At 43.5% G+C, this 24,412-nt stretch overlaps 1 protein-coding gene across 3 annotated transcripts in view; it reads right to left on the bottom strand.

Moving 5' to 3' along the window:
• BTBD11 (BTB domain containing 11) overlaps positions 1-24,412 on the bottom strand; it is a 279,274-nt gene that overhangs the window by 16,430 nt on the left and 238,432 nt on the right. For all 3 annotated transcript variants that reach the window (XM_039485898.1, XM_039485900.1, XM_039485909.1), the window contains 6 exons: positions 23,451-23,552; positions 22,255-22,348; positions 22,015-22,150; positions 19,355-19,575; positions 16,569-16,747; positions 243-348 (listed from right to left, as the gene is read on the bottom strand). In XM_039485898.1, the coding sequence (XP_039341832.1) occupies positions 243-348; positions 16,569-16,747; positions 19,355-19,575; positions 22,015-22,150; positions 22,255-22,348; positions 23,451-23,552 (838 nt within the window). The remainder of the gene's footprint in view (positions 1-242; positions 349-16,568; positions 16,748-19,354; positions 19,576-22,014; positions 22,151-22,254; positions 22,349-23,450; positions 23,553-24,412) is intronic.

Raw genomic sequence — 24,412 nt, 5'->3', positions numbered from 1 at the left:
GTGCTCTGTCTTCTGGCCATAACTACTGCCTGCTATATAGAAGAATGCAGTGGCTCCAGAGCATTCAAACTGAAATCACATTTCTAATGCCAGAGATCTTGCAGCAATGCTTAGAAACCCAAAGACTGACTTTATTTCAATCATTTTCATTAACATTTGCCCTCTTTCCTTTCTTTTGCTCTCTCCAAATCCTAGGACAGCACGCTGTGAACATTGTGATCTGCACCTCACCTCAGACTTACCTAAACGAGAGGTCTGCTTTCGTTTGATTTCAACAAGCTTTGGAATAGGATAAGGTCCATAGCAATGAGTGAAAATGACAGACAGTTGCTGGCTTATCACTTCATTCTAAACAAAAGAAATACAAGTATAAACTTGTGGATTAACAGGTACAAGCTCAAATAATTCCCGAGAGTTCCCTCAATAGTGCACAATTCTAAGGCAGACAAATTATGGTCACCAAAAGCTCTATCAAAAATTTTGATTTACAATTATTAATTCTTCTTAGCCAATTCCCCATTATCCACTTTTTTATTGTTGCTCCCTCCCAATATGCATCACTTAAATGAAAAACTCTGCTACCAGAAGCCTTTTTTATCCAGATAAATTCTATATCAACTGCTCCCTTCAGATAAACAGAGTTCTACTGAAATATGGATTTAATTTCATTATTAAAATTCATTCTTACTGTAAAATGAATATGTTGGCTTTTTAAAATGGTTTTTCTTTCTTTTTTTTTTTTTTAGGAGAACAAAAAGTTACTAAATAAACATATCTGCAATGTGAGAATGCTCCTGAAAACGAACCCTGCTTTGTATGTTGATAGCTATTTTATAGCTTGTAATATATTCTCTTAATTTAATTCTAGTTATGTCTTCGATGTAATTTTGTATCCTTTACACTGGTATTTACCCTATTGGTGTTACTCTAGCTTCTGTAAACAAGGAAGGATTCTCTAATGCAGTGGTCCCCAACCTTTTTGTGGCCAGTAGCACATTCATGTTTTCAGAAGAGTGTGTGTGTGGGGGGGGGGGGGGGCGCCAAAAATTTTTCAAGGCTTATTTTGTATTTGTACATTAAATAATACAAAAAACATCATATTTAATATAACATAATATATCAATCCAGAGAGAAGAGAGAAGCCGGAGAGAAGCTGCAAGGACAGAGAACACTGGTGCCTGCAGCCCTGGAGTTCTCTGTCCCCAGCAGGTGTGGGGCTGCGGCTTCTCTCTGGCTTATGCCACAGCCCCGCACCTGCCAAGGACCGAGAACACTGGCGCCCACAGCCTGCAGTCCCGGAGTTTTCTGTCCCTGGCAGGTGCAGGGCAGCGGCTTGTCTCCCCTGCTGGGCATTCGGCGGGCCCCGCGCCTGCTGGGACAGAGAACACCATGCTCGCAGCCTGAGTTCTCTGTCCCCATCAGGTGCCAGGCTGCAGCTTCTCTCCCCTGCTGGGCACTAGACGGGAGCACATAAATGCCCTGGCGGGTGCCATGGCACCCGCGGGCACCACATTGGGGACCACTGCTCTAATGATTCAGCCATTAACCTGAGTCTTGGAGCTGGGTTCAGTTCTTGGCTCTGCCACAAGTTTCCTGTGTGATATCGGGCAAGTAATTTACAGGTAAATTTTCAAAAATGTCTAAGTGCCTTAGGAGTTTAAGTCCTATTTTCAAAGGTTTTTAGGTGCTTAAAGATGCAAATAGGCACCTAGTGGAATTTTCAAAAGTGCTAGGTGACTAACAACCACCGGTTTCAATTGGAGTTAAGTACTTTGGAAAATCCCACTAGGCATCTTTAGGCACTTAAATACCTTTAAAGATCTGGTCCTTCGGCCTTTAGAAGCCTAAATCTCACTGAAAGTCAATGGGACTTTGGCTCCTAAGTGCATAAATTGCTTCTGAAAATGTCAGCTTCTGCTGGTGAAAACAGAGGCAGCTTCACTGAAGTTAATGGGCTACTAGGCCAATTAACATAAACAGAGACTATGGCTCTTAATCCCTCTGGGTCTCAGTTTCTACCTGTAAAATGGGGATAACTGTACTTCCTTGCCTCACAGAGATGTTGCAAGAATAAACGCATTAAAGATTGTGAGGAGCTCAGATACTACCGTGATGGAGGCCACAGAAATAGCCAGGTAGATATAAAATAAATATAACATTAAAATGTGAGTTGTTTAAATTCTATATTTAAAATATCTGCATGGTGCATAGAACAGAAAGTGAAGCTTTAATTCCTAAGCACATTTTATTGAGCTCTGGAAATAGGTCACTCATTCCTTAACTTACATAAAATATTAGGTGATGTGGCAAAGATATTGGAACAACTGTTCTAAAGTATCAATTAGTATAAGAAAAATATATAGGGTCAAATTGCGCCCTCAGATGTGCACATGCACCTCCCCATGACTTCAAAGGTAACTGCACACAAGCACCCAAGGACAGAACGTGTCTCCTGTTACTTCAGACTTAATGCTAAGAGAAACACCCAGAAGTAGATTGCAGTGGTACCAAGCAACTCAGATTGTCAAAAAGGGTGAAATGTGTTTTTCACTGAAAACTTGAGCAGGGAGTCTGGCAATACAGCTCAAGAGACAGGAAAAACACTGCTGTTTTGCTTAAAAAAACTGGTGACAAGGACATCCTTATACACTAGCAGCATATCTGTATTTAGTGTTTTTCATACAGAGTTTAGTAAAGCACTTTACGAAGAGTATGAATCAGATGCCTAAGAGAAAAGGAAGATTTAAGGCCAGATTTAAAGAGGAAAGCAACTGGGTGCCCTGCCTATGCTACTGGTACAACCATTGTTCTGAAATTGGTTCATGACACTCATCTGACCCAATTACAACACACAAGACTGAGCTGCATCCACAGAGCAGGTTTTTTTTTGCAGCACTCTCATGTGTCAACCAAGATTAAGAATCCACATCTACCATGTTGTCGAAGGTTGTTTGTATCAGTGCCACATGGGGAAATCTGGGCAGCTATCCCCTTGCCCCTCACCAGGGGATAGAGTGTTTGGAGGACATGCACAGCAGTGGCACCAGCAGCATGTGGAGCACTGCACTCTGGGATGTCCTACCACACAGAGAACTGAGAAGGAGGCAGGATGGCCAGCCTGGTTACACAGGCATTTAGGGGGTCCCATTTATACTGCAGAACATGGTGTGATAAATTGGTTACAGGAAGACTGTAACCAGCTTAGGACACTGACCCGGCCAAAGCACGGTCAGCTGCCACAGGTTATTAACCATACGGTCTACAGACACAAACCACATCATGATGCTGTCGTGTCACTGACTACAAACTCGGTTAAAAGCTGTAGTGTAGACTGGGCCTAAGTTACACTACCTGGCTATGCAATGGATTGACACATTGTATACCAATTAAGAAAAGTGGAGCGGGGCAGGGGGCGTAAAGGGATAGGGAACAGAGGTAGGAGCAAAAGAGTTCTGACTCGTGGAGTTGTGCAGGCCAGGCTGGTGTGATGAAGAACGGCTCGTAGGTGATATAGATCACACAAGTAAGCCACACAGCTCCTCAAATAAATGACATGGGATGTACATATGAAAACAAATCACAGAGGTGCTTATGTGCCTGGTTTTGGAGTTTCTGATCTTTTCTGGGAACGCAGAGTTGTAGGAAAGAGATCTTATAGTTGGAAACTCCATCCCATCCTGACAGACGAAGACCTGACCTCAGTTATTCCTGCCTTCACCACCTCTCGGCTGGACTGCAGCAATGTGATATACCTGGGCATGAAGCAGTCAGCAGTTAGGAAACTCCAACCAGTTCAGAATGCTGCAGAGCACCTCCTCAGCAACACCGGCTACCGTGAGCACATCAAACCTGGCTTCTGCTCTCTATACTGGCCTCCCATAGAATACTGAATTAAGTTCAAGGTCTCGGTCCTTAACTTCAAAGCCCTCCATGTCTTCCTGGGCCCAAGGTCTCCAAAAGATGGTCTAAGCTCTGGGATGAAGACCATGGTCAACAACTTCATTCCTTTGGCACAATGGAGCTTGCAACAATAAGAGTAAAGCTTGTCTGTGTATCTATTGGGTTTCCGGGAAACGGGGCGGGCAAAGCCCGCCCCATGCTAACGGAACCCCCCCCCAGCCTAAGGGGAGGTACCACAGGGCCTCAGAAACCCACTAATTGTGGGGGACAACTAATAAAAGAACAGGGACAGGAGGGTGGTCAAAGGGTCATAAGAAGGGAGCCTGACGGGGACACCGAGCAGAGAACCCCGGACAGCGCCCACTGCTCCTCGAAGGCGTCAAGGGAGCCAGCGGACGCCGCCCAGAGGAACTCCGCCCGGAGACATGAACGGACTAAGGATCGGAAACAAGCCCCACAGTCGCAGGAGTCCCCATTGGCCAACCGCCTCTCCCTGGTCACGTAGATGGCCATTTTTGCCAGGGCGAGGAGGAGGTTGACCAGGAGGTCCCGCGACTTCGTGGGGCCACGGATTGCTTGTCTGTGTAGGAGAGACAGATTTCTCTGGGGGTGTTCCAAGACTATGGAATGAACTCCCCAGGGAAATAAGGACCTCCGCAAACCTCACCACTTTCCACGCCAAGTGCCAGGGTGCATTTTTTTGACCTTGCCTTCTCTTACATAAACAGAGTAACAGGTGTGCGTGTGTGTGTGTGTGTGCGCGTGTGTGTATATATATATATAATATATATATATAAACCCATACGCTACCAAAACAAGACACTCCATTGCACCCATTTCTCCCTCTGGGAGAGGCTGAGAGAACAAACAACACATGACAGATGCATAGTCACATGGCTGAATGCATTGCTGGAAGGCATTCAGATACTACACTGATGAATGCACCATAAAATTCTATATAAAGAGTAGAATACAAGAGAAAGCAAAAACCAAACGAATCATTCTATTTTACACAGTGTGGAACTTCATATTTGTCGTACTGTCAGTAGTTTTCATTTTGGGGGCAGTCCAGACATATGGTTGGTGTTGACAAAGTCAGTAGTTCACAAGATCAACAGACACAGCTGAAAGGCCAAAACATTGCTAAGCTGAAAAGATGACAGGAGGGTAAGTCACTGCTAGTTCAGATTCATGGTTCCCAAACAATAAGTTTTCACCAAGGACGTGGAGGGGAAAGGGGAAAGTCATAACAGGGTAGCTCAGACTCCTACACACATGCTGGCCTTTGAGGGATGTGGATACTGCATATGATCTCTGAAGCCTGCAGATTTTAACAATAAACTAGGCAGGAAGAAGCAGCAGAGAGGGTAGATAAAAGGGAGCCATTGTCAGAGATGGAAGTCTATGATCCTGGGCTGCTGAGTAATAAATAGCTTTCACAGAAGAACTTAAGGCCAAATTCTGCTCTTGGATGTGTGTGTGGGGCTCCCATTGAACTAATTGGGAGCCAAGCACAAGCAACGAAGAACGGAGCTTGGCCCATTAAAATTGCCACGCTGGAAGAGAGAAACAATCCAGTAAGTCTAACATTCCTTCAGACAGTCACCTTAACTGGATAGTTCAGTGTCTGCCATGGTTACTAAGCCCACCCTGTGAAACACCTGCACAGTCATGCAACACTATGGGAGGAAATTCTTCTTTACACCTTCGGATCAGCTTATCTCCGTCACCCCACCACTTGATAAGAAAGTAAAGGCTGCAGGAGCTTCTTTTGTCTAGGATGACATTGAAAGTGAAGGATGAAACAATTTGTTCTTTTTTTCTGCAGTCTGATGTTGGAAAGATTTTGCTGCCAGCATGTGTGATGCTGAGAACTGGACCGAGGCCAACCTCCTTTCATACATGGGTATTCAGTCGCTGGCAAGGAGAGTTGGATGCGTTTCTATATGGTATGAGAGGGAATACAGTTTGACATTGGATATAATGAGGATATTACCCAACCGAGAGGTACTTTACACAAAGGCAAGAGGGAACAACAGCTCATCCACTTAATGGAGATGGTATTTCTAGTAGGGAGGCAGTAAGAAACTTTGTTTTGTCGGGACAGGGGCAGTTTTCTGCCTTAACAGCATTCTTCAGAGATCAAAAGCAATTTGCAATATTTTGTGAATATGTTGCATTGAATTGGTTGGAGAGAAGAATGAGTTTCTCTGCCTAGGCAAAGCTGAAACCTTTCAAGCTGCCTGAGCAGAGACCCTTTGCTCACTGTTCTGGAGCAGAAGAGGGAAGATAGAACCAGCCAGTGGGCTGTATGTATCAATGGTCTTTCAAAACCCCCTTTGCTAAAGGTCCGTGGCAGTGCTTAGCAAAGGCTACTCCAAAGAATTTGCTCCTTAGAGTTCCCTGCCTCGACCCATCCCATTTTATGGCCCGATCGTGCAAGGTGCTGAACTCCCTTCACTCACATTTACTTCCGAGAGCTATTGAGGGTACTCAGCCCTTCTTAGGATCACAAACCCAAGAGAGAGAGAATCATAATAGGAGAAAAATTGGTTTATTGTGTCCAGTTTGGTTAAAATTAAACTCTTCTCTTTCTTTCTGACTTCTAAGACACTTGTCCATGCCCTGATCTTCTCCTACAGCTTCTTCCATTCCCATGTTCCTTTTCTCCAGTCTGTCCAAAACGCAGCTGCTAAGATGGTCGATTAGACCACATCACTCCTATAACTCCCTCCAGTGGCTTTGTAACAAATTATGCTTCTTGTCCTTTCCTTTGAAGCCCTGCACATCTCTGCCCCAGACTATGTTTTGGATCTGGTTTCTAATCACATCCCCTTCCCCCAAGCCCCATCTATGCCAGTCTCCCCATCACGTTGGCTCCTCCTCCTGCTATTGTTTCCTGCTAAACTCAATGTGCTAGGCCCTCAAATCCCTCCCAAAGACTCACTTTGACACCCGGTCCCCAAACACTAACTTACAGTCGTCACATATTTTCTAAACAGAAAAGTAATGTTCTAAGGTAACAATTATTCAGGGTCTCTCAGTCTCTGCCTTTTAGCAGAGACATGGCGCAGCTCAGGGGAATATGGCTTTATGCAAAGGTACCTTTAAGCCACTTTTGCTTTCCTGGATCCTGGAGCTGCTGGGAGCCTGACTACACCTGGCAAAACATACAGCAGCCTGAAGGCTGCTCTACACTATGCTGTTTCTCCATAGCCCCAGTGGATAATTCCAGCCGTGGGAGCTCACCAGGGTGTATCAATCCATTGAAAAACCAGTCCATGGCAGGCAGAAGCGCCCCTGAATAATTACTCTACCCAACACCCCTCACCACCATAAAAGGACAATATGGAGTTAAGTGGTGTAGAGGCTGTTGTGTGAGCTTCCCATGTCTGAATGAACATGCCCACTTTAGGAAAAGATTTTCTTTGCCATATCTCTATGAACCTTTTCATCTTTCCCTAGGTATTTTTGGTCAGATTCTGCAGTAGAATTCACTTTTATTAGCTGCATCAAAACTGGTTAAATGTCACTTCAGAGGGCTGCTCCTAGATGATTAAGTAGCATACACATTATTACAGTTAATCAACATCTGTAATGTAGCAAAGCCCTAGAAGTTGGATGTACAGTTAGAGGCAACAAACTGCATAACAAAATAGGTTTTATTAGCACTGGATGCAGGCCCTTGCATGTCAAAATGGAATTAATCACAGGTGATGCTCGGAAAACTGCCAAGATTCTGTTTCAAAGGTTCTTTATATCAAGCCATGCATTGTGTACAGACACCTCAGATCCAGGAGCTGAGTCTAATCCCTGGGTGATAAACCAGAAGAGGGCAGTCATATCATAGAAACAGTGCATCCAGACTCTGACAACACAGGTGTCACATACACAGCATTTTTTTAAAACTGTGAAACTTCTGCTCAAATATCCTGTGGGTGAAGTACAGGTAAGAATGTGAATAGAAGGCAGTAAAATCAAATCCAGATTAGTATGAATATGAATCTACGCTACAAAAACATGACGACACTGAGTTAATAATCTGTTATTAACATGTCACTCTGTACCTGATGTTCATGTCTCACATGGAGAATGCAAGATGTACATGTGTGGAGGACTTGGGTCCTGGTTATTCTGAACTGTTTAGACACAGAAGTACTGAAAATAATGACAGGCAACACTGCAATTACCAGAGTCTGGTGAAACCTGTTTTAAGAGACCATCTAAGGGCCCAGAAAAAAGATCCATCACCTACTTATCTGAAGTTCAGACAAAATTGCACTAGTCATCTTGGGGATTCTTTAAAATGGTCACTGTTGATGGCCATGGATCACTTAGAGGTGGTCCTTAGAGCAGGTTACACTGTATTTTTCTTCTTGCTAAACATTACATACTTTTACAATACAAAAAATAAAATGAAAATTGCGATCTCCTCCAGTCCCTACCTCCTGCCAGAAAGAGTTTGTCATTCTGCATGTGATTGATCCTAGAATACAACAGCATCCAGGCACTGCTAAGAGATGAAGGACCCTTGGGTGGATGCACAGGGAAACTGGGGATGAAAAGAGTATTCCTGCCCCACCCCATTATTTAGGATCAACCACAAGCTGCAATCCTTGGACATCCTAGCACAAAGACAGCTTCGGGCTAGTGCCCCCATTGGAGCTAACCTCTACAAAGAAGGGAAAGGAGGGGCAGTGAGAAGATGGGGACCATGTCTTAGAGCTGGTTAGAAAATGTTGGCTTTTTTCCCCCCTCCCACAGAAAACTTTCATTTTTCAGAGTAAATTTGAAAACCAAAATATTTTGACTTGGAACTCCTTCTGCGGTGCCTCATGTTCCCATTCTCCTCTACAGGGTGGGCTCCTGTGGTTGGACTACAACTCCCATGATGCACCATGATCTCCTCTCTTGGACATGGGAGGTAGTGCATCATGGGAGTCTGTGACCATAAGGAATGTACCTCCAGCCAGGGAGCCCAACCCATAGAGGAGAATGGGCACATGAAGCAACCAAACTACAACTCCTACAAGGCAACCAAACTACAACTCCTACAAGGCAGCATTTCCAAATCAGAATATTATGGTTATCAGTCAAAATTCATCCATTTTCCAGAGCTTGGTTTTTTGAAAGAATTTCAAAATATTCTGTGGAAAGCAGAAACTTTTTGTGAAAGATTTTGTTTTTGTCAAAAAAACAAGTTTCTGTTGAAACACAGTTTCAATGGGAAAATTTCAACCAGCCTTGTAAGGCATGGCCCCTAGTACCTCAGGGAGATACACTGCCTCCTGGATCTTCCCCTAGGGCACTGGGGCTAACTCATCTTCACAAGCTGTGTTCTTCGGTTAGTCAATTTCAGCCCCTCACGCTGCTAGGGAAATTTTCTAAAGGAGACCCACTTGATTATACTCTGTTCAGTACAACATACAGTACATTCAGCTTTCTCATCCTCCAACCCAACATTGTGGATTGTCCATGGCCTACTGGGGAACCTCAAGATTTCCAGAAGCTGTGACTGGCCCTTCACTTTAACTGAAATGGGAAGGGGAGAGAGGAGTGGAAGAAAAGAGATCAACAGCACCTGCTGAATTGGCCAGAACATTGGAATATTCTGAGCAACCTCCCCCAGAAATTTGTTTTAAAATACACGAAACTTGGCAGCACAGTAATAGGACACCTATCTCCTCCTCTTCCTCTCTTTGTTAAGTTTCAATTTATAATTATTCTCCTTCTTGATGTCAGATATTTCAGGCCTTTCCTATTGCTCCTGTTGCTTCCAGACATATGAAAATTGTTTTCCCAATAGTTAATGCTTCTTGCCAGAAGCTCATAAGTGCTGTTATTTCTGAAGGGATTATAGATATTATAGAAATGTAGAGCTGGAAGGGACCTCCAAAATTCAAGTCCAGCTCCCTGTGCTGAGGCAGGACTAACTAAATCTAGACCATCTTTGGGCAAAAGTTTTAAAAGCACATAAGTGACTGAACAGCCTAAGTTCCATTGACTCTCAGTGAGATATAAGCTCCTGAGTCACTATTGAAAATGGGATTTAGGCACCTAAACCACTTAGACTTTTTAAAAATGTTGTCCTTCATCTCCCATTTCTGTTTGTTGCCTGTTTTCTCTTTTCTCCTCCACTCCTTCATCTTTGATCTCAACTTCTATTCTTTTTTTACATGTTTCTACACCCACACCTCTCTTTGTCTTATCTTCTATTTTATCCACTGTCCTTGACATCTCCCTCCTCCCGTTATCTTGTTCATCAACCTAGCTGTAACTGTTCAGGCTTCAGTGTCCAGATTCTGATCCAGGGATGGATGGAATTAACTGTGATTCCTAGAAATACATTTATGTGCTTAAAATAAAGCTGATTATTGTTCAAAAATTGATTGTTACCCACTGTGTACAGAATAGAGCTGGTCAAACATTTTTCAAATTTTCAACAAAATTCATTGCAAATTTGTACAAACCTTTTTTTGCTATTTTTTGACCAGCTTAGAAAGTTGTTGACATTTTTTGGAAAACTGAAATACTGAGGAAATGGTTTTGTAAAACAAATCCACATTTTTTAGCCAGCTCTCCTACAAAGCCTGGTTAATAACCCACTTAATGGACTATGTCCTGGATAGACCTTGAACATCACCAGTAGGAACAAAAGCGAAGTTACCGAATGCTACTGGATTAGGTGAATGGGTGAAGGCCCTCCCAGAATGTTTCAAATAGTTTTTGTCTGGTCAATGCACCACCAGGAAACTGGACATATGGAGAGTTCTCTAGTGTCAGGCCCTGATTCAGTAAAGTGTCTCTGTTCATGACAGTTATTAAGTACAGGCAATGGGGTGTAAACATGTGCTTAGGTGCTTTTCTGAATTTGGGCTTCAGATAGGATCCAATAGAGTGGTGTATACCAGCCCCATGCCCACACCATGGAAGAGGCTAGGTGTAGGGGGCAGTGAGAAGGTGGCAGGGGACAATATTTGAAATTTTTAAAGATTCATATCTGAAAACTATCCCAAGACATCTAAAGACAATATGATATTAACATCCATGGACAAAGTATGCACTAGATGATGTCAGTTCTTTCTTTGGTACTACTGACAATTTCTCTTGCTGTACTGCATGGAACTCTGGTGATTTTAATTTGAATCTTAGTTACAGAGCAAGCAGTATATTTGAGATCTGAGACCAAACATACTCAAAAGTTTGGAGGATGTTTAGATCTGGAGTTTTAGTTCAGGCTCATCTTTAGTTTAGGTTCTAGGCCAGGGGTAGGCAACCTATGGCACGCGTGCCGAAGGCAGCATGCGAGCTGATTTTCAGTGGCACTCACACTGCCCAGGTCCTGGCCACCAGTCCAGGGGGCTCTGCATTTTAATTTAATTTTAAAGGAAGCTTCTTAAACATTTTAAAAACCTTATTTACTTTACATACAACAATAGTTTAGTTATATATTATAGACTTATAGAAAGAGGTCTTCTAAAAATGGTTAAATGTATTACTGGCATGTGAAACCTTAAATTAGAGTGAATAAATGAAGACTCTGCACACCACTTCTGAAAGGTTGCCGACCCCTGCTCAAGGCTGTAGCTTTCTTCTCTGCTCATTACCAGAAGCCATATTACAGTCAAACTCTGCTGGAACATCTCAGAAGAGTTCACTTTTGTAAACAAGAAACAAAGAAAAGTCTCTTCATGGCGACATTTTTAGCACAGACTGGAGGAATGCACATACTCTGTAACAGGGCAGAATAATAATCCAAAGCCAGTTTTGCATTACATAAACACACATTTCTATTGGACAACAGAGGTTTCAATGAGAAGTTTTGTGAATTTTCTTTGGGTCTTGAACCACACAGCACAGATGTCGACATACAATAATTCAGTGGCATCTCTTTCTCTCTTCTTCTACTTCTGCAATAACAAGCTCTGCAATATCTTGAGAGGGGTCAAAACTCTGCTTTCTGCTCTATATAGCATCTAAAGCTCATCTCAGGGCTGATAGCTCCTTACTGGAGTTATCTCCTTACTGTCTCCTACTTCTGTCTGTAAACCACTCTAGTGGCTGGACATGAGTTTGCCTGGTTAAGAGCCTCATTTTTCCCAAAAATTGCAACATTTTTCCTCATCCAAAGGACCAAGTCCTCTCGCAGACCACTACTTTACTGATAGGTTTAGTGTTGCAAGCTTTGCTGGATCTCTCTTACAAATTGTCCTTTAAACCGTGGTTGTTCTCTCTCAGTTCTCCTCATCCTTGTTAGTGATACTGCCTTCTCTAGTACATCTTGTTCCTGGCCTGGTGAAGGGTTCATGCTGACTACCAGCATTCCCCCTCAGGGCTGGACACATGAATGATCTGTGCATTCTGATATTTGTCTCAGAAGCATGGAAATATCACTGGATTATGCATTTGCTAAAAGGGAGAGATACTTAGAACCATAAAGGGAAATTAGGAGATCAACTCCCATTGAAAGTCAACGGGAGCTGGGTGCCTAACTTCCATTTGTGCCATGGAAATCTTCCCCCAATTGTCTCAGTACATTTGCTAAAAATTTACTGACTGTTCTTCCCATGATTTCACTTTCTGAGAGGTAATGTTATCTAGAACTTCCGCTCATCCACACACACCCATCTTGCCTGATTGACTAGTTTTTGTTTCCATACTTTGTTCCAAAGTTGGAGTTTCCAAAAATATGTTTTTCTTTCTATGTTCAGCAGCAGCATTTCAGCATTTAAAGGGGAGCAGAGAATGCCAACTGCAACCAGTCAGCTAGCAAAACCCTGACAGCAGTTCTGCCTTGCTGCAAACTTTCCATAGGAATGTTTGCATCTGGATCCTAAAATCTGGATCCTGCTAGGGAGACGGGCCAGAGTCCCAGAGGGACGCAGGTCCAAGTTCTGACATTCTGCACTGTGGATGCAAGTCAAGCCATAGACCCGAGTCTGCCTAGTGCAGTATGGATGTGTTAGCATAGCTGTGAGACCTAGGTCCAGCAATTGCAAACCCAGATTTACAATGCAGTGTGGGCACTTAAGGACAGGCTTTAAACACCAAGTTAACAAGCACGGTTCCCACTGTCCCGGGCTTAGTGTGCAGTGTAGACAAACTCTAGGCAGCTTGGGAACTTCTAGGACTGTTTCTTCACGCAGCAGCTCAATTTGTGTGAGGGCAAGGAAGGTCTTGTGGCTAAAGTACAAGAATGGGAGTAACCAAACCCATTTTTTTTCTTGGCTTTGTCCCTGTGATTCTGGGAAAGTCACTTAGGCCTCATTTTTAATAAGTGGCCACTGATCTTGGGTGCTTCAACTTCTAGGTGCCCAACTTTAGACAGCCTGGGCCTGACTTTCAGAGGTGTAGAGCACCCTGCAGCTCCCCAGGGTGAAAATTTGGTTGCATGCCTCTCTGTGCCTCAGTTTCCCCATTTGTAAAACAAGGATAAGATTGACCTATCTCGCAGGGGGATAATGAGGCTCAATTCATTGATGACTGAAATTACTGGATGGATGGAACTATTTATAGAAGTGCAAAGTGTGGCTACTCTTAAATATAAATTGTCACTCAAGTACAATACACCAAGAATCATGATTATGCATCATATGGGACGTAATATTTTATATCAACCAAGAAATTTTTAGTGACTTCTGTCTCCTAGTTACTTATTTTACCTTTATTTTTCCCCACCACACTTGTTAAGGAAATGTTTGGGGCCAGCCTGTGGTATTTAGCAAAAGAGGCATAATCCCTCCCTGAGCTCACAGCACACAGTGGAGGGCACGTCCCTTTGGATAAATCATACTCCCCTCTCTGCAGCTGCCTGACTCTACAAATTGGGGGACAGGATCTGAACCATAGGCCTGCTCCTTCCCCACCCCTCTATGTATGGATTTCCATCCCTGGGTGTGCACGGAGGGAACAGTCTCTGCTCTGGCCCTTGTATGGAGTATGCAAGTGGGGTGGGAGGCGCCTTGAATCAATACTTTCCCCACAGCTCTCTCAAGCCAGGACCAGGGACAACTTAGCTCTTTGTAGGATCTTTCTCCTGGAAAGCTTCTAAAGGTTCATTGTTTCCTTCCAATATTCTTATGTCCCTTTATTTTCTGTTTTACCGAAACAAAAGCCATTATTCAGTCTTTGCTGATTTTCACCCACATTTTGGAAATGCCAGAACTCTCCAGACCCAGCTCCCTTCTCCAGAAGGAGAGATGGTGGCTCGGCAGCCTGGACCACCCATCTCTCCTTCTGGAGTGGGAAGCCAGGGCAGAACTGCTGGAATGAGCTGCTGGTGTACATTCCGTTGTCTGTTCCATGCCCACCACATACACGTTACTAGCTTTACAGACAGCACAGAGAGTTGTCAGCAATCAAAGCAAATGAAAGTTAGAGAACTACTTTTCTTGCTAAAATGGATTGAAAACGAAAAGCTGTATCTGAGTACATTTCAGAACAAAAGGGGCTTTACTGAAAGTTTAAAAAGACACAAAACAGAAGAGTGTGATATCTACCCTACCTGATATTTATTCTGAAAAACTCCAAAGATTTTGTTTTTGCACTGATTTTCACTGATTTTTTTAACTTTTGTTACAAACACTGATAAATTCCCAAGAAATGTTAAACAAAATGAACACTGAAAACAAAGGGCCTTAGACATACTGTACATGTTCTAGCCTTCTTTCTGCAAAGGAGCTGTTCACAAGAGACCATTTGGACAAGGCCATGGCAATAATTCTTGCCATTGGCAGACATCTTGTAAGTCTTTGCAGTGCCACACAATGATTCACTGTACAGTTAAGAATATGAAATGATATATGTGTGTATATATCACAGAATCATAGAATATCAGGGTCGGAAGGGACCTCAGGAGGTCATCTAGTCCAACCCCCTGCTCAAAGCAGGACCAATCCCCAACATATAGTGTGAAGGCAAGTTGGATAGCATGGAATTTCTATCTTACTGCTTTTTTCTGCTATTTCAGTTGTTTCCCCTCTCCCCCGCAGCAGTTTGGCTTTAAAGTGAACCCAAAGCAGAACAAACTGGCTCTGCTTTGCTACAATGCCTCCTACAAGACAGAGACTCCTGAAGACCTATTCTGATATGTCAGAGGGGTATAATTCTGTCTAAATAAATTATTTTAAAGCTGCCCACATGAAAACCACAGGCTTTGGCTGTAGTCACCCAAGAAAACAACAATTTATCGTATCCTTCATCCCAGATTAAAGTTCCTAAATAATCCCTGTAAAGGTTGCAGTCCAATTAGTTTTATTTCATCTTTCAAACAGAATAGCAACTTGCTGTCCGGTGTTGGATAAATATGCATTAGGCCCGTTGAGAGGTCCACACGTTCCAGGATTTAAAATAATTTCCTCAAAGCTATGTCCAGAATCCTCTACAGATACCTATCCAGCATAAACTAATTCTGAAGTTGAAATTCATAGGAGCTAGGGGCAGGATGATCTCAATAACAGGCCCTCGCCCTGGAATTCATTCCTACAGGAATATAAATTTGAGCCCAAGCCCTGGCCACTTTTGGAGTGGAATGTAAGAAACATCTGTGTCTAGGTCTCAGACTAACTGCTAGTTCCACAATCTTTTCATATTCAGTGAGTAGGTCAAAACCTCAGCCTTTTAACATTAACTAAACAGCTGCTGCAGATTATATGCCTACATTGGTGTTCAGGAGGTAGGTGGGAAATGTTATTCATTGCCATGCTAAACAAGCAACGGAGGCCTTATTAATGTGTATCCTAATACATCATTAAAATAATAAGCAAATAGTTTTGATATCAGACTCCTGCTGCTTCTCAATTTGGCCACTAAAATACTTGCTTCTTGTTAGTAATAGATTACGCTTGATTGGGGCTTTTTGGGAGAGGACTTGGTTGTGTTTTGAAGTCAATGGGAGCGGCAGGGGAGCTAATTTTGGTTGAATCAAGTTGGAAAAGAAAATATCCAGCCTTCATTGGGAGAAGATATTTCCACTTTCCCTGGACACCTGCCCCAGCTCTATTTTAGCTGAATACTTGTGTGTACCTCACTAAAAGCTCAGCTGTCTGGTCAGAAAAGGTCAGATTGAAGGAATGATATTGGAGGGGGTGTGTGGCACTGGACATTAGGCCACCAAGATAGTGGAAGGTTTTTTTCCATTGGTTTTCAAAGGTAAAGAAATAGATATTCTCTGACCTAAATAGGTTGTGGGGTTGTGTAAGTCCCCACAGAGCTCTCACATGGGGGGCAAAAAGGCTTGTGAGAGGATAATATTTAGATCTGAAAACTAGCCCAAGCAATCCAAAGCAAATATGAATATTAGCCTTGCTGTATGGCCCTAGAACGCAAACTAGAGAGAGAGATACTAACTTTGGTTGACTCAGCTATCAACATCTCTTGCTGTACTACATTGGCCCTTGTGACTTTAATTTTACCACTAGGCTTTAGCTTCTGTTGTCTCTCCAGCTCACTGTTAGTGTCAGTATTAAGCTGTCCTAGCAATAGATGTATATAGCTGTCTTTTTTTTTTTTTTTTTTAAACTCACACATCTGCACTTGCAAACCAGGAAACAAATACAGAAAATCTCACACAGTGTAATGAGTTTCAGGAGAGCTGTGTAATATTGTAGAGATTTTGGGGTGTGTGTGGCGGTTGTGTTAATTTCTTCAAAATCCACAATTTCTCATACCTTACTTGCTTTCAGTATCTCAAACATCAAAGGCAACCCATGTGTGATGAGCTCCTCAGTGTACTCTTCCTCCTGAATGGATTTAAATTCCTTTAACAAGCATTGGATCAGAGGCCTTCTGTGCTGCTGAAAGGAAGTTCGCAACGACTCCAACCATGTATGTAGCGTCCATGGAACTCCTGTACAAAAAGATGAATTTTAAAGGTGTGTGTATATTCCAGACCATCACAGAATGAGGCGTAGTTAATTTATTCTTTAATTGTGTGACTTTAGGGCTTGTGAACGATGCCAAATTGAAAGCCCTAGAAATTGACCTCCTATTTACCCTACAAGTGCTGCCCATCAATATGCCTCAATCCTAATCTGCAGGGACACACCTCTGAGTATAAGAAGGTAGTCCAGTCCCAGGTTCAATTCCCTGCTCTGCCACAGATTTCCTGTGTGACCTCAGGCAAGTCACTTAGTCTGTTTCTGTGCCTCAGTTCACCATCTATAAAATGGGGATAAGAGCACTTCCCCACCTCACAGCGGGTGTTGGAAGGATAAATTTATTACAGAGTGTGAAGTACTTTGAGACCTACTAATCACAGGTGCTGACTTTTGGTTTTGCCAATGGGTGCTTTGTACCTTCTGGTTTCACTGCGCTCCATGTAAGTACTCCTGCCACCGACTGGTGGCTCATGGGTGCTGAACACCCCCTATTTTTTTTGCCAGTGGGTGCTTGAACCCCAGAGCACCCTCGGAGTCAGCACCTATACTACTGATGAAAAGTGCTATATAACAGCTAAGTAATATTATTTAGCCTCACTGCTGAGCCAATTAGTGTACACTGCCATGGTGATTTGTGATGTGGACCTCATCTGTGAACTAGATTTATGCCACCACACTAATTTGCAGTGGGCTACCAAAGAGCCATGAGATAGTAAAAACATTTAGTCACTGCCAACTTTGGCTGGATTTGAACCAGTGACCTAGAAAGGAAAATGTTTATATCCCCCTCATCACTCCTCCAAGCCATGCATCCTCGCTTATGTTGATACAACATCAGGTGGGTAAGAAGGTCCTGTTTTTAGAGTTACTTGTCAGAGCAGAAGTGCACTTTAAGAATGTAAAAGAAATTGCTACCACACAGTAAATAGTAAAACATGCAGTAGCAGAAGTCAGATAAATTAGTCCAAATCATAGTCATCAAGGAATGGATTGTAGACCAGCCTACGTGCTTGCGTGAGGGCCATTATCCTGGCTGACACGAGGGATTAAACTGGTGACTTCCAGAATTAAAAGCATAAACTGCTACAGCTTGAACTAAACAGTCAAGCCTCTTTAACAACTCCTATCCTCGGGGGATCGGCACAGTGTGGGGCCTGTAACACACACTCACCAACGGGTTACATTTGCAGAAGAGTCCAAGAGGAAATATACCCCCCCTCCTCTCTCCTGTCCACACCCCAGACCTTGGGTCCTCATAGGTGCTGCATACCTACTACTCCCCTCCACCCCAACAAGAGGGCAGGCTCTCGAGTCCAACCCTCCCCTCTTCCACTGCCATGAGATCCTTTCACTTTCACTTTGTAGGAGGTGCTTTGCTAGACCAATTGCACAACCATTCCATCCCTTTGCATCTATGCAAACCTGTTATAGGTTGTAACTCAGAGTGGAAATCATGATCCATGTGACAGGATTCCATGACTCAGTGTTCTTGGATATGGTGCTCAGAAGCATGTTTGGAAGCAGATGTCTTTTGGTCTCTCACTGAGCACTGATTAACACATGTGGTAAAACAGTCAACAACCGGAACAAAATGGTTTCCTTGAGCACTGACTGACTGGCCCTGGAGAGGGTGTTTGAAAGGGCCGTAGAGCTATGCGATTAGTGTGCTGAGCAAATTCACTGCCTTTCTCCCCCAGCAGGGTTGCAAGCAGTAAAAGGGGGAAGGTTCTGTGACAGTTGGGAGGTTGGTGTTGGGAGGAGCGTGGTGTTTGGAAGCAGATGGGTGGTTGTGAGAGCTGGTGCATGAAGAGCTGGAACAGCTGCCCTAGAGCTGATGTTTTAGATGGACACCTAACTAAGCAGAGGTGAAGAAACCTGCTGGTGGGAGCCGGCCCTAGCAAATCATCCTTTCTTTTGAGCAAGTCATCAGAGTGCTTATTGGGAACCAACACGTGCCAGAGCCTACAAAGCTGAGCAACTGAAGCATTTTTAACGAATGAGTCATAGTGTGCCTGGCATTCTACCAAGAACTGGGGCTGAAAAGGCCTGGTGTATCAGCTCTCCAGCACCTCCATGTGAGGGGGTGACTACAGCTGCAAGTAGGTCATGCTCTGTGACTTACACCCAATTGCCTGATGTGCATCTGAAAAATGTTGTTTGAGTTTGTCAAATTGGAGTAGGTGGCTGATGACGGAACATAACAAAAAGAAACCAGTCTACATGTATATGAGATTTGCCACATTTTGTGATGTGTGGCATACATGATTGTGAAGAAAAAAGCAACGCACATGCCATGCAGGGAAGATTATCTTAGTCAGTCGTGGCTCCTCGGCATTAAAACAAAACTGACTCAATGGACCCTCCAAGAGTCACAGCTTTACACCAAGTTTGCACTGACTTACTCACCTCCCTCATTCTTCATTCCCACACATGTGAAAGTCCCCCAATTATTGCTTTCAGAAAAACTCAGGAACATTCAAACGTGGTCAGTGTGAGTGACAGGCATCGCTCCCACCAAAACATACATGACAGTTGTCTCTCATGGGAGGTAAAGTGCAGACGACATCAAGACTGACCTATGCTCCTTATGTCAATAGTGACATCCACATATCCATGCTCAGCGCTGTGGTACATGGCTTCTTTCAGTGCTTTCAGTTTGGCCTTGCTGTTGCGGCTGGCGCACAAAGGAGCTGGTGCAGCATCTGCCAAGTCAGTTCCCTCAGCCAGTATTTCCTCCAGGGACAGAATATCACTTTTCTCTTTCTCTGGCTGAGCAAGCAGCTTACGAAACACATTCCTGTCAGCCACAAAGCAATAGAGAGAGAAAATCAGAGTTAGCTACTGTGTTTTCCTTCTGCCTGGGATATTTTCTGTAACATAGCAGGTTTGGAAACCTATTCAGAAGGCCAATCAGGAATTATTTTAAGAAATGTTAATTCACATAGTGCTCAGTTCCTGCAGCCCTCATGCAGGCAATACTCCTATCAGTTCAGGAGTTATGCCTGTATCACAGCTGCAGGACTGGTTCCATTGTTCTAACGAATGGCAGGAGCATCATACAAATGTCATGTGTACAGCAGAAACTTTAAACAGAAACTTATGATCAAGCAGTGACTGTTAAATGATTAAAAGCCTGTGTGGAAAACCTTGGCAGAATCTAGCCCACACTACGGGGAAATTGAGTTGTCTTTAGAAACACTTTAGTGCCTTTCACAAAGGATGCATTTAGTAGCAAATAATTGATAGAGATGAAACTTGAAAAGGGAGCTGTCTAAAACCACTGAAAACACCATCACTCTCAATTAACAGTCAAAGCAGTCTCGGTAAAGCTGGAGCTACGAATCATTCAACTACATCTGGCAGGGCAGGTTCAAGCAAAGCTGGGACCCCAGCTGCAAAGCCATTTATTTGGGCCATGAGCTGCAAGGCCCCAAACTCAGCAGTAGGCATGATACTCCATCCCACCGGGTTTGGAGCAGTGTAACTCCATTGACTTCAGTGGAGCTACTCCTGGTTTACGGTGTTGTGAGAGGAGAATCGAGCCCAGCGTGCAATTTCTCCCCAACCTCCCACCTGCCTCATGCACTTATGATAGGGTAGCGGCATACATTCAGTTCCAGGGGTAGGGGTAGCGCTTAATTTGTAATGATAGAGGTGCCGAGGCTCAAACCATTTTTTTTTACTTTTGTAACTGATGCGGCAAGTCCAGAGGTGCCAGGGCGGTGAACTGCAAGTCCTGGCACAAATTAAGCACTAAGTAGGGGTAGGTGGCAATGTGTGTGAGAGAGAATAAACAGGGTGTCCTGGATAACAGGGATGCCTAGCATGGACTGCAGGTATTGAAGGCCAGGGGAGGCTAAGCCTCCCCTAACCTAGGTTATGGCCCCGCCATGCTCCGCCCTGAGGCCCCGCCCTTATTCCCCCTCTCCCCTGAAGCCAGCAAGGACTCAGCTCCATCTGGCGGCCTGGAGCTCGGGGCTCGGGTCGGTGGCCAGGGGCAGCTTAGGCTGGTGCTTGGGCCAGCTGGCGGCCTGGGGCAGCTTGGGCCAGCTTGGGGATCTGGCCAGCAAGCGCAGCTGGGGCAGCTCAGGTTAGCTGGCGTGGTTGGGGCGGGCCAGCCAAGGCTCTTCTGGCCAGAGTGGGAGGGCGCTCGGGGCTCCGTCGGGCGGGGGGCTAGCCTCCCGGAATAGGGGGGTTCACCTGCCGCCTATGATGTCTAGAGGTGTGTGGGAGTAGAGGAATAGTGGAGGGAGCTTTCCTGTAAAACTAGTTCGAGGAGTGGGGAGAGTATGAATCTGTGATGTGCCTCAGCTGGTGCATAATAAAGGGGAAAAAGCCTTGATTTCCACAGGGGACGGTGCTCTGCAGCGCTCTCTGACAGCACAACATATCTCCCACTCCACACCATTAGGCACTGCATGAACATTTTAACAAACTCCTCCCGTCTCACCCCGCCCCTGCAGGGGGCCGCTCTTTGGCTGCAGATGGGCAGCATTGTCTGAACCAGCCCTGACAGCTACATAGCATACCATTAGGCTGTTAGCTCTTTTCTCTAAGCAAACATAATGTAGATACTGTCTCTAACCTGCATCTACGTTCCTCTGGAAGGCTACAAGTAGAAAAGTATGAATGTGAAGGTCCTAATACTAATCCATAATATTGTAATTAGTACCTGGATTTTGTACAAATAACTGTTCATACATATCAGTTTTTCATTTAATTTATTTTTTTAATCTATAACATGCCCCCAACACGCTATCTTTGGACACATACATAACATTAACACAAACAAAAATATCAGCACTTACAAAAAAAAAACCCACCTTTGTTTAATGACAGTTATGGCTGCTGCAGAAAACACACACCACACTCAAAACCTTTAGAAATATGTAAATACATTCAGGGAAGTCTCCAGCACTCACTGGCACTTCAGCATTGATGAAAACTTTGTAAACAACAAACTGCAACACTTCAGAAGGCATTCACTTCCATTTCCACATACCGAAAAAGCAATGTGCACCTCAACCTGATCAAACTCATACGCTAACAGAAATCCCTAAATCCAATCTCAAATCTCCTATACCAAAAGAGGGGCACATCTGACTGTCACACAGTCCACACGTGTGCAGCAGGATTCTACTTTAACACTGAGGATCATACATCGGTCCACCCACATCAGCCTCCCAGGCAAACCATAATCACTTGACCCATGCAACTAGACCCATTCCCACTCTACCTGTGTCCATGTGCTGCAGCCTGACTGAAAGAGTTCATGTCACCTTGTGGAGTCATGGAAATTCCATTTCTGTACATTGTTCCTATCATCGGGTCAGCCCCTCGCTCCAACAGCAAAGTCACCAGTTCAAAATTTCCTGTACGCCAAGAGAGATTTTAATTTTTTTAAAGTCCAATATTTTTGCAACTAAGTCACATTTCCCAATTGAAGAGTTTATTCCAGCAGGAGGAGAGTCCTTACCAGCAGCTGCTGCCAGTTGCAAAGGAGTTTCCGAGTAATTTTCCTCTCCATGCTCTAAAGAACCTTCTACCTTTGCTCCAGCATCCAGCAATAGCTATAAAGAAAATTGACCATTTATAGTTGTTGGTGACATTGCAGAATTCAGAGTTTATGAATAGTGAGGAACTGGAGTCTAATATTTCTCATTATTCACACATCAGATGCAGTGAAGACAAGTGACATGCACATTTTTCTTCTATTATTCAATTAGTAGTTCTTCACTCATGATACACTATCAGACTCCTAGAGTGTTAGTGAATATTCCAAAGCCAAACAAGTATTATCCAATGTTCCTGATCTGGGCATAAGATCAACGGTGTGAGGTAATGAACTAGATTGAGGCACTCGAACTTGGCCCAGCCAACAGCCTCACTGACAACTTGCCTGGAGCCCCACAGAGACACGCACTTTTAATAAAATGGATGAGATTTCAGTTGTCTCCATCTTTAATAGAGAGATGTTTCCACAAGAGACAAGAGGGTTTCAGGAACACGTTGTAGCAATGCATGCTGGAACCTGCATTCTCCTGGGGTACATTTCTATTTCATTATTATTATTATTATTATTAAAGATGACGGTGGCCATCGACAGCACTACAGAATCTGAGGGGACACATTCAACCTGCCTTTGGCCATCCCTACCCTAGATCTCCTTTGTCTGGTGATTCATGAATTGTGCCATGTCAACACAAATACTTTGAAAAATAATCTCTCTCAACTCTTGATATGCCATACCACAGAGCCAACATATTCACGTTATTTCATGCCTGGATAAAGTGATTGAGCACTCCTCTGACTATGGAACAGATCAGAGGTGGGGTTTTTTTCCCCCGAAAAAACAATATTTGCATTTATTAGAGTATTATAATACATGTGATAAGAAAGTGTAATGAATGAATAAACAAACACATACAACAAATGGTCAGAAAGGAGTACGAGGAGTTGACAGACTTTCTTTGATGCAACTGTACTTTAAAATTGTCCTATTTAAACCTCATATTGGTTAAGATTTGGGTGCAGAGATCACTATACCATATCAGTAAATGATAGAAGTAACCAATATGAATATGAGAGGGGTACCAGTCTTGAGATGGATGCAGATTATAACCCAACTGGATAAATAAAAAGTGAGATGCAGGTAGGGAAATACAGTAATACCTGAACTACAGGAATATGTCCATGCAATACAGCAAATGTCAGAGCTGTCCAATGGCGGGTCTCGGGGTGGACGGATGGATATTTATGAGCAGTACTGACAACCTATAAACAAATTAAAGTTATTTTCTTTTAAAATGGCCTTCAAAGAGCTTTAAATAATAAAACTCAACCTGCCTGAAAGATGGGCACATGGGTGTAAGTGATAGAAAAAAAAATCAGAAAGAGCACTTTATAAAATGGTTGGTTCTATATATTTTTTCCAGCAGAATTTTTACTTATGAAGAATTTACTTCCACTAGAATTTTTCATGCTGTTTACTGAGAGATTGATTAAAGCTCATAGCAAATAAAGTCCCTTTTCCAACTGCTGTTGCTCCCTCTAAATCACTGCCCCCCAGCAACTTTTACAGAGTCAAAATTTGCACGAGTGCTTATACCAACGCTCACTGAGGAGGTGGAGATGGGAGGTGGGCTCTGTCAGGATGGCTACATTTAGGGACATTTCCTATTGACTTCAGTGGGCTTTGTATTATGCCCATTCATTCTTCCCTGCTACTGGGATTGCTTCACAGCATTCTGAGTTTCTCAAAAATCCTGGAGTGAAAACCTGAAATCAATGGGGGTTTTGCCACTGACTTCAATAGGGCCAGGATTTCACCCCTGGTCTCAAGTTTAAAGACATGTAACCCACGTTGCTGCTCCTTGGCTGAAAGCAGAGTGTTTAAAATGGATGGAGCCTAACACCATTTAGAAGATATTTAAAAAAAAATCTGTTTACTACTTTCTCCCCTTCTAGTTAAATCTAAAGGTGTGCTGGGCCCAAAATAACTAAAAACTGTTTTCTTTAAACAAAAAACCTTTCATTTTCACACCAGTCCTTCCTCCCACTAAGCATCAATATCTAAAGGCTCTAATCTTGACCTCGGGCAACTGATATAATCGCTCTGTTCTTCAGTTTCCCCA

This window comes from Mauremys reevesii, linkage group 1 (genome assembly GCF_016161935.1).
Source record: "Mauremys reevesii isolate NIE-2019 linkage group 1, ASM1616193v1, whole genome shotgun sequence".
Taxonomy (NCBI): Eukaryota; Metazoa; Chordata; order Testudines; family Geoemydidae; genus Mauremys; species Mauremys reevesii.
The sequence above is the reverse complement of the archived record's forward strand: the minus strand, read 5'-3'. Positions and strand labels throughout refer to the sequence as shown.